At 42.9% G+C, this 16,350-nt stretch overlaps 1 protein-coding gene across 7 annotated transcripts in view; it reads left to right on the forward strand.

Moving 5' to 3' along the window:
* SLC22A3 (solute carrier family 22 member 3) overlaps positions 1–16,350 on the forward strand; it is a 93,477-nt gene that overhangs the window by 45,190 nt on the left and 31,937 nt on the right. For all 7 annotated transcript variants that reach the window (XR_013830906.1, XR_013830907.1, XR_013830908.1 and 4 more), the window contains exon 5: positions 150–267. Coding sequence is in view for 4 of the 7 variants with exons in the window: in XM_079939969.1 (XP_079796095.1) it covers positions 150–267 (118 nt within the window). In the remaining 3 variants the exon portion in view is untranslated. The remainder of the gene's footprint in view (positions 1–149; positions 268–16,350) is intronic.

Consider the following 16,350-nt stretch of genomic DNA (forward strand, 5'->3'; position numbering starts at 1 on the left):
TCTATGTTTCAGAGAGCCAGTTCTAAGCTCTCAGAATCTCCAAAACATGTATCTGATTGCAAGATCCATTTCAATAGAGAAATTCAAGTCATAAACTTTTAAGTTTTGAGATACGCAGGCATAACTCAAAAAAGACTTCTTCTCACCAGGGTGGTTCCTGAATCTCCCCGTTGGCTGATTACTCGGAAGAAAGGAGATAAAGCATTAAAAATTCTGAGGAGCATTGCGAAATGCAATGGGAAGTATCTCTCGCCAAATTACTCGGAGGTAATCTTGCATATTACTAGTAACAAGTATTGTTCAAGTGGGTGAATTAATGTCACTTATGCACATATTATCAAATATATGACTAATCATTTTTAGTTTGACTTTAAAAAAACCTTGGGAAGAATCATATGGTGTATTAAAGAAGAAATAATTGCAAAGTTGTACTAGCATTATAATTGAGGTGAATTGGTCATTTAGTCCATATTTTAATAGTTGCACCAAGTTACTTGAATTACTATACTTGAATCACCTACTATAGGCCCCATAGTAATTAATCATTCATTCATCTTAATTGGACAAACTATAAATCTTTTCTTGACATTCAATTTAAGTCTAAAGATTTGTCTTTAAATTTAGTCTTGGAAGTATTATCTCTGCCGACCAGAGCTTGGGCAGTAATGTAATAATTCAACCTTTAGACTTAGACAGGCTGAATAATCTGCCCTCCCTCCCTCCCTTCCTCCCTTCTTTCCTTCCTTCCTCCAGCAAAGGCTTTTTGGGTGCCTCTGTGTCACTGCATTAAGAGAAAAGGGGGCTGTGTATTAAAAGCTCATTCTTGTCTTTTCAAAGATTTGATATGCAGCCGAAGACATATGCATGTATTTGAAGCAATGCCTGAATAATTAGAGAATAACATATAAAAAAGATACGATTTTTGCTTTAGCTGCAAAGACTAAGTGAATGCAGAATAACAAAGGATTATTATAAAAGGAATATTTAAGAATAATTTTTTTAAATTTATTTATTTTTGGCTGAGTTGGGTCTTCGTTGCTGTGCGCGGGCTTCTCTAGTTGCGGCGAGCAGGGCTACTCTTTGTTGCAGTGCCCGGGCTTCTCATTGCAGTGGCTTCTCTTGTTGTGGAGCACGGGCTCTAGGCACGCAGGCTTCAGTAGTTGTGGCATGTGGGCTCAGTAGTTGTGGCTCGCAGGCTCTAGAGCACAGGCTCAGTAGTTGTGGCACATGGGCTTAGTTGCTCCGCAACATGTGGGATCTTCCCAGACCAGGGATCGAACCTGTGTCCCCTGCATTGGCAGGCCGATTCTTAACCACCGCAACACCAGGGAAGTCCATAAGAGGAATTTTTAAATGTTTAATATTAATATTGCTAACATTGTTTTCTTTTGTAGCATTCAGTTTGTCTTGCTAGAAACGTTCTGATAAAAATGGGTTTGTGGGTTGTATTGTCAACTCCCCAGCTTCCTAGCTCCCCAGAACCTGGTCGGTTATTTTCGGATTTCTACCTTCTTCTTTCACTCTTACATTAAGCGACAAGCAGTAGGCTCTGTGTATACAAAGGTTTCAACTGACCAGTTGTCACTGTTGGAAGTAGATTAATGATTTACCTTGAGGTTTACAGGTCATAAAATATATGGTAAAGATAAAACGTGATCTGTTCCAACCATGAAGACTAGTTGATCCTTGTCATTCTTTGACTGAGAACATTTGAGCTGTGCTTCTAGGGAAAATAACATCCCACTGCCCTCTCAGCTTGCTCTGGTCACACGAGCCATTGGTCTGCACAGCTGGATCAAATGAATGATACTTTGTACTCAGTTTTAATGGCCAAATGAGTATTTTTGCTATTCGTTCATCAGTATCCTGAAGACATTGCATGTAGTCCCAGAGCTAAGCATGTGTAAGATCTAAATCAAGGTTTTAAGAGTGTAGAAAACATAGTGTGTGCTGATGGCTTATGAAAGAAGATGTTGCATTAACCATGCACATTGTGTGTTACCATGCGTGTTGCTGAGACGCCAGAGGATGATTCCCAAAATAGCTGCTATTCCACATCCTATGAGTGTCCGGTCCAACACCCCCTGACCCGCTTCGAATTCATGAGCAGGATAGAGATCGTTTCAGCAGGGAAGTACTTAAATGCTCGACATCGTTGTGATTGTAAATGATCGGGAACTATGGATCCGATGGCTTCCAAGACACTTGAACTCTAGTTTTTAGCAGTTAGATGATCTCCATTTGAAAGTCAGGTTTGATCAGACTTCAGTTTCTCCAGGACTTCAGTTACTCTAGGATCCTAGCTACCGCTGTGGGCGTACGATCCTAGTGATAGGTGTTGTGATAGGTTGATGAGCCTCTTCAGTCTTTTTTTAATCTATAGGTTTTCTTTTTCTAGCAACTTTTTCTAGCAACTTCGGTGGAGAATGCTACGGGGTTTTCTCTCTGTTGAGTTTTCTGAAGTCTAAATTTCACTGATTACATCTCTTCGGATCCTTTAACGTGACCCTCTGTCTTGTATTCTCTGTGATGGAATACAACTAAATATAACTAAATTGGTAGTTAGATCTAGAGTTAAGCAAGTTCAGGTTTGTCATTTTGGGCAAGACTACTTCATAAGTGGCTTTGTACATTTCCATTAAGAGACACCTAGTATCTCTGTGCCTCTCTATTCTTTTGTGATGTTAGCTGCCACTGATAATCATTGCCTGGATTTATTCATTCATCAGAGATTGCAAATTGACAATATTCCCATTTTGTCATTATTTCTTCATGTGTTACTGGAATACTTACATAAAGACTAACTTATCCCATCAACTGAGATGACTCTCACATACAGTTCCTATAGGAAAGGCAGGATATAGGCATAATTCTTTCTTTTCAAATTAGCAAATTGGTTGCCTGAATTCTCGAAGTGATCAATGCATTGTGGGCTGTGGGTTTTTTAAGCCTCATTATGACCTCCTGGATTTATACATACTGTGTATGTTTCAGTCTTCTGCAGTTATTGTTATTATCCTACTGATGCTCAAATTGCCCCTGTCTTTGGACAGACGAGGCTCATCTTTGCTGGTTCCTGAGTCCCTCTGCCACACCTCTGGTAGTTTCTGAATGCTTCCTTGCTCATTAGCACGACAAGATTTTCCAGGCTTGTCTTGTAAGTTCCAGTCTCATGCTTGTAATCACCTGCTTCTCAATGGGGGCTTCAAGTTTTGAAATAAATGTCTTCAAACTGACCCTGTCCATCTCCAGCCTTTAAAAATTGTACAACCTAAGTAGAAAGGCAAAGTATTGTCTTTAAAAAGAGAAAGAATTTTAAAACGTAACGATGTTTAAAACACCTTGCTAATAGCTGAATTCAGTCAAATTATAGGCCAAACCATAGTTTTCTATTTCAGAGATATTAATGTTTCCACGAAGCATGGTAATGTGCGAAATCCCTCTTTCAATGCTCAGAAATACTGGTGGGTAGTGCAGGCATTTGACTTGAACTCAGCACCAGCACCAAGGCAGGATCCTATTATAGTTTTGGGGGTAATGCTATCAATTACTCCTCTTTTGGCAACTCAAGGAACTATTGCCCATGTCAACAGTAGGACCACCAGGAAACCTTACGGTTCCACAGTCACCTCACACCTTCAGAAACCCTCCATTACCTTAGCTGGTATCCCTGCTCTCTGGATATAATAACATCAAGGCACCCATGCCCAAGGCTGGTTGCCCAATGCTCTCCTTACACTTTTCACGGAACCTCTCTTTGGTAAATCCTGACTTTTGGAAGAAGTTATTACCATGTAAATGACCTCATCCCCCAAGACCTCTCCAATTCCCACCCCATCCTAGGGGTGCACATCCTAGGCTGCAGTGAAGCTAGAATGAATTAGAAAGAATCTGCTTGGTAGCAAAGCGGCCCTAGGAGATCTGGCAGGTCTACCCTCCTCTCATCACAATAGCCTCAGCTACCTCCCCACACCAGCCTGTTCCATCGCTGACACCAGAGGTGCTGCTCTATTTTAGACCCGAGAAGCAGAAGCGGTGGTGGGGTACCAGTTCAGAGCAGAAGCTGTAGAGGCATCACGAGTTTCTGACAGCTCTTTTGCTCTTTCCTTCTGCTACAAGAACAGCACATCCCAAACTGGAGCTGTTCCTTCAGCGTGGGTCCAGAATGAGAAGAGCTACAACTCGGAACAGAGCTATAGCAGCTGACCTACAGCTGAGACGTGGAATGTGGCCAAGAAATCATTGTTTCCCCTGTAAACTACAGTCTGCTAAATGTGTCTCAGTAAGCTACAGAGATTTGAGGGTGTTTGTTTTTGCAGCCAAAGCTAACTAATGTAGCTGATAGTAATAGTACTGGTTCAGGTGCCAAAGTAGGGTTTGGTGATCCAACACATTTTTTGCTATCTAGATGACACTGGATTGTGGTAGATTAGATTATTGTTTGAAATAGTCACATCTTCCCCCTCGTTTCCAATGCATGAAGGTACTTCCTGGCTCCGTTGATGCGGGGCAGAGCAATGTAACCTGCTCTGGTCTCATGATGGCTGAAGTGTACGGCCTGCCCTTCGACTTCGGGCTTGGCCGTTCGGGTTGCTCTGGCGAATGGTAGGTGACCAGATGTGATGCAGTAGAGTCATGAAACGTGCTTGGGCTTGATCTCTGGGCTTCAGCCAGCACTGTGAAAAGAATAGTTCCAGGTTCTCCCACTGACCACATAGAAGGCTAAGAGACATTTGGAGGAAAGCTGCTCTAGCAAAGTTTCCCCAAACCTAGATCAGCAGTCTCCCAGCCAGCCCGCAAACGTGTGAGCTCAGTGAATGCTTATTATTTTATGCCACTATGCTTGTTACAGAGCACTATTTATCAAAAGTCAACTGATATCCTGATTAAATAGCCATCGTCACTTACTGACCTGGATTCTACAACTACATAGGTAGTAACTCTGGCAGCAGTTTTGGTTTCATTTTTTTAAAAAAGGATTTTAAAGACGTCTCTCTCCCCCTCTTGTCTTCGTGTGGGATATGCTCATGGAAAATAGTAGGCTACAACTCTAGTTAACAAAGAGGCTCTGATACTACCGAACTGAATATGTCCGTATTCGTTGGCGATATTGTTATGCTCTGTTGACTCAAAAACCTATAAGGCTTGATTGTAATTTCCTTACTTGTATGATATGCTTATATAGTTCATTGTTCAGAGCTAATCACAGTTTATTGAAATGTCAGTAGTAGATGTTACACTGATAGTCATGCATGCATAAACACACTCATGGGCAGTTCCCATGGTGACGTGTTTGGGTGACATCAAGAACTGAGACTTGAGCTTTCTGATCGCAGAGGGAACATCATCACTATAAATGATCCCACTCTGATATAGTTCCAAGATTGGATATATTAAAACCTCATTAAAAAGTGTCAGGCTAATTTTTAGGTTACCTTAGTTACCAGAGAGACTTCCAACTCTTAACAGCTGCCGTGTTTCCTATATTTTAATGAACCGTCACAGAAGCATCAGTATTGCTCCAGAGAGGGACTTTCCAGCTTTGGGAATGCCTGTTTCTGACATTTGCTTTCCAAAGGGGATTTTTATAAACATAATTTTTGTTCTTCCGAAAGAGAAACCACACCATGATTCTGGCTGTCATGAAGCCCATGTGAGTTGTGTGGTATTTTCGTCCAGCTGTGCTGTCTTTGTTAGTTTTCATGTTTAATTATTATCTCAGACTTGAAACTTAAAAACCCTCCCATAGAATTCATTTCAAAAGATCCAGAGAAAGTAATTTAGGCCCAAGCAGTGACCGTGTCAAGAGTGGGAAAGGTGTGAGTCTAGAAAATAGTAAAAGACAGTGGGGAAAAAAGTCTCTGGAAACTTGTACATTACTTGCCCTTAACAGAAGCAAATCTTCATTCTTCGACTTCACACAGAATAAATGATTCCTGTTCTACCAGCAAAGCCGTCATCCTTCACATGACGTGTTAAAATGATTACTGTAATATGCCGCCACCTTAGCTTTAATTTAGAGTATTCTTGAATGCATAAAAAAAGCCAGGGCGCTTCATATGCTGAACATAAAATGGACCTTTGGAGCTGAGAAATAATTTAATAGTACTCTAGTGAAATCCATTTTTGGAAATAGCCTGGGTTCTATAAATGGGCTGTATTTCAATTCTAATTAGTTCCCATGTCTTTAACTTTGTGAAAATAAGACAATATTGCATGAATAGGGAAAAATGTTTATGCTACCATTTAAAAAGCCATAAAAACAGCAGTGAAGGACTGTTGAATCCAGAGCGAGTTCCTTTCCCAAGCTGGGTGATTAAATAGTAAGTCTCTTCCACTAAAGGAAATTTGGCCTAAAATCTTCCAGGTCAGCGGGCTCTCATTTCACCTGTACAAATCTTGAGGGAGAGTGGTCCAGAGCATCATGTGGCTTTAACTGAGCTAGAAATCCAAGTGTCTTATCCCTTAAAGAAGGAGATTACAGCCGTGGAGAGGGCAAGGCAGATATTCAGGGCAGCTCCTCAAAGAGCAGCATCTTGAGTGAGGAACCCTGGGAGACAGGCCTTCTCTCCCCTTCCCTGAAATTGACCTTCCAGAGTCCCTCCTGAAATAACTGGGCTATATGCTCTTGCCACGGTCTTAAGGCTTGAGAAGTATACATCGGAACTGTGAAAGAAAAGCACTCAGCATCATTGTTACGTAAATATAAATAAATATATATGTAGATATAGTGATACCAGTCAGTCCTGGTGTCTGATGACATCTTTCTAACAAGTAATTGGATCTACAGAACCCAGGACAACTAATGGACTCAGATGGTGACCAGTAGGGTGACCAGTTGTCCTTGTTTGCCCAGGACCGGGAGGATTTCTAGGATACTGAAGTCGCAAAGCGAAATCTAAAGAAAGTCTCAGGCAAATGGGGGTGACTAGGTCAGTCCTCCCCTTCCCAGCTATGCTTAGAGAAGGATACCAAAGATGTACATTTCCTGGCTTCAAAAGCCCCTCCCAGCCCACTGGGACCCTGATCCCTATGAGAAGACAGTGGGCTGCCTGGCCTGACTAGAGGATGGGACCTGGGATTTCCCGATGTCAGATGCAAGCTGCCGGGGCCCCCAGGTGGCTGCCAGGCTTCCTCTTTCTTCCTCAATCCCTAATTCTTTAAAAAAAAAAACACACACAAAAAAAACACAAAAAACTTTTACAGCCTTTATTTGAAGGTCTAACATGAAGTGATATTCCTTTGAAAAAACCACACACTTTATTGACGTATGATTGACATGCAGAAAGCGGTACATATTTCATGTATACAACTTGCTCAGTCCCCTGTTTCTACTATAGTTCTTAACCTGGACTTGAACCCTAGTTGTTCGACTGGGGCCCTGGCCCCCTGCTTACTTTCTGCCTGTTCTTTCTGTCAAAAGTGGGGTCCCACTGCTGATGTCTTTACTCATCTGTTGTCATAGAGTTAGATGTTGCCCCTTCTGATAACTGCTGCCTGATCTTTCTGGAGACTGCAGCTGCTGAGAACCCGTCCTCCAGGTGGGGCCCACACGGGACAGCAGTGCTGGCCCACAGGAGACCCAGGTGTCCCCTCCCCCCACTGGCCTCTCTTGGTGTACATTCTTGGTCCAGACACAGAGCCAAAGCACCTCCATTCACCTGGCCTGCTCTCCCTAAAGCTGAGATTCCAGCAAACACCTAGGCAAAATGATGTTGGATTATGACACAAGGGGAAGAGTTCCAAGCTCTATATAGTGACATTTAGAGCCATGTCAACTCCTCATTCATTAGTTACAGAATCTGGGAACAATGGACTCCTCCCTTTTTCCATCTCAAAGGCTGATCCTTGCCCTTCAGAACAACAGCCCTCCTGTTTGAGCCCCAGCACCCCTGTGGTGATGCAGAGAAGCATTTGCCTTTTTCTGGCCTAGCCCAGGCCCCGGTGGCATTACGAAGAAAACTAATTAAAATATAAAACAAAATGAATAAGCCACACAGGCTTATTTTATTCTGTTAATATTGATTGCTCTTTTTTTGTGAGAATCGTGAAAATGCCTACTTCAGTTATTTTAATTCTGGCTCTCGCTAATAGAATAAAAAGTGAGTTTGCTTTTGCTCTTGCCTTTTGAACACTTGCCAAGAGAATGGCCCTCTAACACCATCTTTGAAATCTTCATATTCTATCGTGTGAGAGAGGAAGATAGCAGCCTTTTCCAGTGTTTTGTTCCTGTGCCACTTGGCCCACGCTTGTGTTTTTGGCAAAAGCAGTCTCTGCAAATCCAAATTGCTGTGCTTGCCTACTGTGAATAAATGAGAAAATACTAGCTCTTTGGGAAAGTGTTCCTTGCTGTGGAGGCCATGATGGGTGCAACTTCCAGAACCCTGCGCATCCAACTCCCTGGCAGGATTTCCCGGGCATTATTCCTAATCCAGAGCTGCTGTTGGTATGACAGCGCTGCTTGCTAGATCTCCAGTCCATTAGGAAAACTGCCTTTTTTCAAGAAATAATCCTAAGAAAAGAGATGCAGCCTGGGTGAAATCATTTAAATTCTCCAGGGCTGGGCTTCCCTGGTGGCGCAGTGGTTGGGAGTCCGCCTGCCGATGCAGGGGACACGGGTTCGTGCCCCGGTCCGGGAAGATCCCACATGCCGCGGAGCGGCTGGGCCCGTGAGCCATGGCCGCTGAGCCTGCGCGTCCGGAGCCTGTGCTCCACAACGGGAGAGGCCGCAACAGTGAGAGGCCCGCGTACTGCAAAAAAAAAAAAAAATTCTCCAGGGCTAGGTTGATTGTTGGAGTATGCAGACATGCTCCTTTGATGTAGATAAACATGAGAAAATTGTGCTAAATAGTAACAGAGAAAACACACTGGGATCTATTCGCTTCCATCCCTAGAGGTTCCCCCCAGGTAGATGGTATAAAGGTATCAGGTGCTAGATTTTCAAGGGCTAAATCTTCCCTTCCCTGGAAAAAATAAAAATTAAGATCCGTCTAACAGATGGCTGGATGAAGAACAGCCAGGTTGTGTTGCAGTAGCAACACTTCTTCACGTGGGTGCAGATATGAACGGGACCAAGCCCATGCAATCCAAGGATGGCTAGATTTCTTGGTTTAGAACAAGTAACGTGGGTCTGTGCTGTTTTCGTTTTTCTTTGAATCTGGCACTATTGGAGGGAAGTATAACTGAATGTACAGAAAGGGGACCTGATGGAGAGGAAGCCTTCCTTCTTCAAATAGTGAAGGTACCTTTCTTAAGGTGACTGAATAAAGGAAGCTTTAGAGTGAAGAATCCTTATATCCTTCCCAGGAAAAGGACTTAGGGAACGTTGGGGGAAATGGCCTGAACCAAGGACACTCTTATGCTAGAAAAGTAGATCTTTGTTACCATCCCTAGGAATGGGCATGGAGGGGGACCAAAGAGGAACGTTCTGGCTAACACACTCCTGCCTCGCAGCACCTGTGACCTCAGCCCCAGAGTCGATGGAAGAATCATGTGGTAGTCTGTCCCGGGGGGGCCACTGATCCTTGGGGACCATCAAGTTACTGCCAAAGTCCACAAACCATTTGCAGCCAAGTCTTGTCTGTAGAATGAATGAATACATCTTGGATACATGTATACTATTATTTCAGATGAAGGTAGATGGCCGTTGTGATGAATAATGACTAAGGAACTGAAAGGCGTTAAGTTCATAGCAAATCTGTGTTATGTTGTCGTCTCAATGAACAGAATTAAAAGCACAATTCCTATCATGTGCCAGAAGTTCTCATACTCAATTAGGACAAGAGTCAGTGATCAGTGAGCACAAACAGGATTAGTTTCCACCAGCTGGACAGCTGTTCCCTGAGCTCTCAGAGTTCAAGTTATATGACGTTCTCAGAAAAAGCTGAAGGACTCCACAGAGTCTCGATAAACAGAATTCTCGACAACTTCCGAGATTTGTTCAGTTTTTTAAAATTCAATAAAATAAACTCAAGTTCATTATTTTCTGCTCTTTCACTGACCTTAAGGACAAGTTCTTCCTCCGAAGTAGCGAGAGTTGAGCAACTTGGTGTACAATTGTCTTACTGTGTCTCAAAGGTGGGTCCTCGTTTTCTTTCTTGTTCAGGTTTCAGAGCCAACACACCACTAACAGTTTAGATCTTGAGGAAGGCTTCCTGAATGAATACTCAGCACGATTATTTCTATGGCCCCAAGAACGAGAGAGATTAAGTACTTGCCGCATGTGTTGATCACTAGTGGAGTCTCCAGGCTTAAATACTTCTCTTTGAAACCTGACGCGGACAAATCTTACCAAAGACAATTCAAGTATTCACTCTGCAATTCATAACCGTTAACATGCTGTATTTATACAGGCTGATCTAAAATTAGCAGGGGACAGATTGGATGGCAAGTGAGTGAAACATGGGCTCCATGCCATGTAGTGTCCTTCCCACAGTTCTGTAAACTATGTGGTACACTTGGTTGTCTAAAAACAACCGGCCTGTAAAGTTCAAGTTGATTATTAGTTACTGCATTGAAAATATTTTTCACCTGGCGCACTGAATCATGGACTATTTTATTTGGTCACCACATGTTTAGAAAAACCATTTAAATGTATTGACATGAGGTTGTCCCACAAACAGACACACACCATAGCAGGAATTCATCTTCATTTGTTCACCCATTTATTCAGCAAACAGTTACAGAGCACTGGGTTCAAAACATCTAGTTTTAAACAACCTCTGTGCAATAGTCACTTTCAAAAATGCCTCCCAACAGGCATTCAAGGTGCCTTACATTTTCTCTAATTCTCTATGGTTGGTCTTATTTCTTGTTTTTTTTTTTTTTGAGCTGTTTTCAGGTCCCCCCTCTGATAGTCCCTTACCTATTCAAATATACTCAGTTTCATCATATAGATAAGTTTAATACAACTAAATATAAATATTTCCTCTTATTTAAGGCTGAAGAACAGCTTAAATCTCAAGTGTGGAGTTTGGAAACCGTATCAGTGTGTTTTAATTTTGATGGCATTGTCTACAGAAGGGTATTCTAATTGGGTCTCAGTTAGTACATCTGTTAAGGCTGGAAACTCACCTATGTGTTTCTTGGAATATAATAAAGCAAGTCACATTTCACAGTTAGAGTAGAGAGTGAATGCAGTATAACATTAATACACGTCACTGTGGTCCAGAGTGAAGCCATGAGACTGAACAGGCTTCACTATCAAAAACCTCCAGAGTCAGAATTCCAGGCATGGTGTGTACCACCCACTCGTGGCTTGCACTTAAAAGCATCTCATCCCTCTCTGTAGTTCTGCCTGAACAATAAAGTACATGCCAATGAACAATAAGTAACTGTATGCAGAAAAATATTTTGTAAATCAAGAAATAGAGAAGGGAGAAGCTTGCAAATTCTAGAACTCACCAAGGACTACGATATATATTGGGGTGCGTGTCAACTGCTCTTTTAGCTGTTCAGCTGTACTTGACTTTCTTTGGAAAATTTCTCAGCTTTCCCCAATGCACGTACATAAACATGAAACTAAGGGCTTTCTGAGGTGCAGAAGTAAGGCAAAATTTGAATAGTTGGCAAGCCTGGAAGCAGTGAAAGCAGAGGAAGTTCCAAGCTGACCTCTAAGTAGCTCTGTAGCAGGTGGTTTGGGTGACCGTCATTTTTCTTTGAGCGCAGAGTTGAGTTAAGCCTGTCTCTCTGCGCGCGGTACAGTCATCGTTGGGCTGTGCAGGCCCCTCTCCTGTTTGGTCGATTTGATTTTCCCTTCCTCCACTCTCCCCACTCTGCCCTCAACAGGCCCCCAATTGAATGTGCTTGATGTATGCCCTTTGATGTTGATGTGTCCTTATAAACCAGAGCTTGTGGTATGTGTGGGTTTAGGTGACATACATGGCGTTGTGCTGCCCTAGATCTTGTCTCATTTCTTACCTTTTCATGGAGCAATGTTTTAAAGGTCTCCCTGTGTTGCCCACACGTGAGTGCTGCGTGGTTTTCGTCAGTACCTTCTGCTGTATTTGACATCTCCGTCCTCCAAACCTGGGCTGCCTCCAGTCATCCTGATAAATGTTTCCATACATGTCTCCTTTGTTTATCCATTCTCTACATAATAGTTTGCATCTGCTAGTTCCAAACTCCTAACCCATCCCTCCTAACCCCTGCCCCTTGGCAACCACAGTTCTGTTCTCTATGTCTGTGAGTCTGTTTCTGTTTCGTAGATAAGTTTGTTTGTGTCATATTTTAGATTCCACATATAATGATAGCATATGGTATTTGTCTTTCTCTGTCTGACTTACTTCACTTAGTATGATCATCTCTAGGTCCATCCATGTTGCTGCAAATGGCATCATTTCATTCTTTTTTTCAGCTGAGTCATATTCCATTGCATATATATACCACATCTTCTTTATCCATTCGTCTGTCGATGGACACTTAGGTTGCTTCCGTGTCTTGGCTATTGTAAATAGTGCTGTTAGGAACATTGGGGTGCATGTATCTTTTTGAATTAGAGTTTTCTTTGAACATATGCCCAGGAGTGGGATTGCTGGATCTTATGGCAACTCTATTTTTAGTTTTTGAGGAACCTCCATACTGTTCTCCATGGTGGCTGTATCAATTTACATTCCCACCAACAGTGTAGGAGGGTTCCCTTTTCTCATACATGTCCCTTCGGACATTTGAGAGGTTTCCCGTGGAGTATAATGCCTAGAAGTGGAACGACCGGGTCCTGGGTTGCATGCAAGTTTAGTGCCCTAAATAATGCCGCATTGCTTTCTGTGTACACCCATTGAGTGTCCTGTTTGCCCATGTACACGTTTGGTACTTTCCAATTTTCTAATTTGGCCAGCCTCCTGAGTGTTTTAGGTTGCACGTCTCTGGTTACCAGTGAGGCTCAGCACATCTTCGTGCGTATTGCTTTGTTATTTGTGTTTCTCCTCTGTGGATTGCCTTGCCATATCCTTGCCCACGTGTATGGAATTTTCTGGATTTGTTGGACTTATTGGATTGGATTTGTCCCCTTCTATTTATAGGATTGCCTTTTATATTCTAAACTTTACCCTGTTGTTGGTTTTAGACATTGCGACTATGTTTCCCTCAATATTTTAGCTACCCATTAACTTTGCCTATTTTTTGTTTCATTGACCAAAAATTCTTAAATCCTTAATTGATTTGATACGGTCAGATCAGTGTGTTTTCACCTATTGATTGTTTTCTGGGTTTTGTTTAAGAAATCTTCTGTACCCAAATAGGAGAATGTACAGACATTCTCCTATTAGCTTATGGCTCCGTCACATTCAGGCCTGAATCCACCTGCCCTGCTCCCTCAATGCCACTGTGAAGCAAGGATCCACCTTTATTGGTCTCAGTACTGAGCTGGTTTTCTGAGCACCAGCTAATAAGCGAAGCATCATTTATTAAGTTCCCATTTCTGAGTCTAAATTAGTTTACAGCCTAAAACCTGTCTACTATTTTTAAGGGACCCAACAACTCGTAACTTATCTATGTGCTCCTGGGCTTCAGATCGGGGCTAAGATGCAGGCGCCTTGCCAGTGTTATCAATGAATGTCCCACACCTGTGAAGCTCCATGTGGCTGGAGATACGTGAACCAGATAATGAACCAGGTCACTTAGACCTCAGATTCATATACAACCAGCAGACAATCATGTTCACGCTCTTGGCCTTAAAAGATTGATACGTGATAACACGTTTGTTAGCAAATGCCCACATATCAATACTTATCCTCTAAAACACACTTTCTGATTCTGGACTTCGCTATCTAACTGCCCATCACTGAAATGAAGGAGAAATACTCTTCAAACCCGGAACATCAGTCATGCAAAAGCAGAAGGGATATAATGTCCCCCCAAGATACTCAAGTATTTCTTTAAAAAATGAGGATTGTCTCTGGGAGAATGATGCCTGCGCTGCATACCTCTCAAAAGGAGATGACAGCGTATGAACATACTTCATCAGTGTAGAACGAGATCATGATTTTCAGACCCACCAACACCTTCACTAGGTGTACTTGGGGGCTCAAATGGGACTTGTTAACTGTTCCATTCCCTAGGCAGTGGCGTAAGCTCTTAGTCACAAGCTTTCAATGGGACGGCAGGTCTACCCAGGGCTCCCTCTGCTTCTGTGTTAGTTTTATGATTTATGTCAGTGATAAACTAATTAGTGCCTGTTGATTGAAAAAGCAGTAGAAATAATCCTCATTCCTTTTTAGGAGTTTTAAAGGTGGATTTTATCAAAAAGACTTATTATTTATAAGAAGCAAACAAAATTTCATGAAAATTGCCATTTCCCCAAATTTAAGTTGAAGTCTTAGTTTAATTACTTCAAAATAGAAATATAATACTTAGCATAATAAATTCCTATGAAGAAGAGGGTATAGACCAGAGGGCTTTTTTGTAAACTTGAGAAATCTATGGACCCTTTATCATTCAGGATAAGCCAGGTGTGCATGTAACAAACACTCCCCAGATCTCTGGAGATTAAAACCACAAAAGAGGGACTTCCCTGGAGGCGCAGTGGTTAAGAATCCGCCTGCCAATGCAGGGGACACAGGTTCAAGCCCTGGTCCGGGAAGATCCCACGTGCCACGGTGCAACTAACCCCGGGCACCACAACTACTGAGCCTGCACTCTAGAGCCCATGAGCCAGGTTTACTGAGCCCATGTGCCACAACTACTGAGCCCACGTGCCTAGAGCCTGTGCCCTGCAACAAGAGAAGCCACCGCAATGAGAAGCTCGCGCACTGCAACGAAGAGTAGCCCCCCGCTGGCCACAACTAGAGAAAGCCGGGGTAGCAGTGAAGCCCTACGCAGCCAAAAAAATAAATAAGTAAATAAAATTTTAAAAATAAATAAATAAATAAAACCCACAAAAGATTAACTCCTGTCTGTGCCACGTGGATTCACTGGGGCCTCCTCTCCTTGTCACAGAGTCCTCACTCTTTAATCCACGCTGTCCTAGCAGCCACTGCCTGGACCATCGCAGAAAAGGGGGAGTTCTAGAGGGTCTTGCTTCAGCAATTAAATGCTCACAACTCCTTGGCAAATCTGGGGAGGGGGCCCCACTCAATCACGCAGGACCAAGCACTGCAATCCTATCACGTCCCTGTGATGGGCTGGGGAGGGAGGAGAGGAAACAAAAACGTTTTTGGCAAACAGCGCTCGTGAGATGAGTACCACCATAGATCTCTTTTAAAAGAAAAACTAAATTAAGAATACAGAATTCAGTCTGAGAAACACTGACTTAGGAAGATACATGCTTTTGAATGCAAATGATTACTACGAAGTAGCTTTCGCCTTCACAACTGGTTAAAAAAAATACTTTGGTCAAAGTGTAAACACAATTTCAAAAGTTCTTACTGAAAAATAGGAACTATGACGACCCATTTCTCAGAGAAACCACGGCTTAGGGGCATTGTGAGAGCAGAAAGAAGATGGTACCCAAGGCACCACAACTCTAGGAGCACATGTTAAATAGAGGACAAGGAAGGGCGGCCAGGCCTCTCCTCAGTCACAGCCAGCAGGCAGGGCCAGCTCAGCACAGGGATTTAGAGAAAACACCCTGAAAAGATGCCTGTGAACCTAGCTGATGGCGAACACCAGAGAGGACGCCAGGACCACTGCCGGCTTGCTGAGAGGCTGGTAAGAGCTGGACGAAGGCAAACAGGAGAGGGAGCCAGTCCCGGAGAAGAAGACCCACAGGAATGCAGGAGAGCTGACCCAACCCGCGGGCGCTCTGAGAATACCAACCTGGACTCGCCCTGTCACCACGGCTGGGAGCGCTTGTGCGATGGAGCTGACGTCGCCCTGGGTCGGCCTGGCTGTCGTTGGCCTGCATGGAAAGGGCTGGCAACCAGAGACAGGGTGGTAGTGCCTCCTGCTCCAGGCCCAGGCAGAAAGACACCTGCCAAGAGTCCTACTGGGCGAAGCTGCACTTTGGCTGGAATCCTGCAAACACCTGAAGCCCTGGAAAAGCTAGGAAAAGAAATGATGATAAGAATGCGGTGGGTGGAGATGTGGTTTGGCTTTTATTTGTGACACAGCAGATGATTTGTTTATTTCACACTAGCTTTCTCCTCTCTAGAAAAATCCTTGGCTAACTAGTTACTTACAGATACTCAATTTGCCTAGTTAGAACTAAAAGTTTGTGTATCTAGACATGTTCCTATGGTTTAAGACACTGGACATTCTTCTTTTAAATTTATAATTCTTGGAGTTTTTTATTGAGATAAAATGACATAATATTAGTTATAGGTGTACAACATAATAATTTGGTGTTTGGTGTATTGCAAAGTGATCACCGCAGTGAGTCTAGTTAAGACCATCACCATACATGCTTAATAAATT

Source organism: Stenella coeruleoalba, assembly GCF_951394435.1.
Source record: "Stenella coeruleoalba genome assembly, chromosome: 12".
Classification (NCBI taxonomy): Eukaryota; Metazoa; Chordata; class Mammalia; order Artiodactyla; family Delphinidae; genus Stenella; species Stenella coeruleoalba.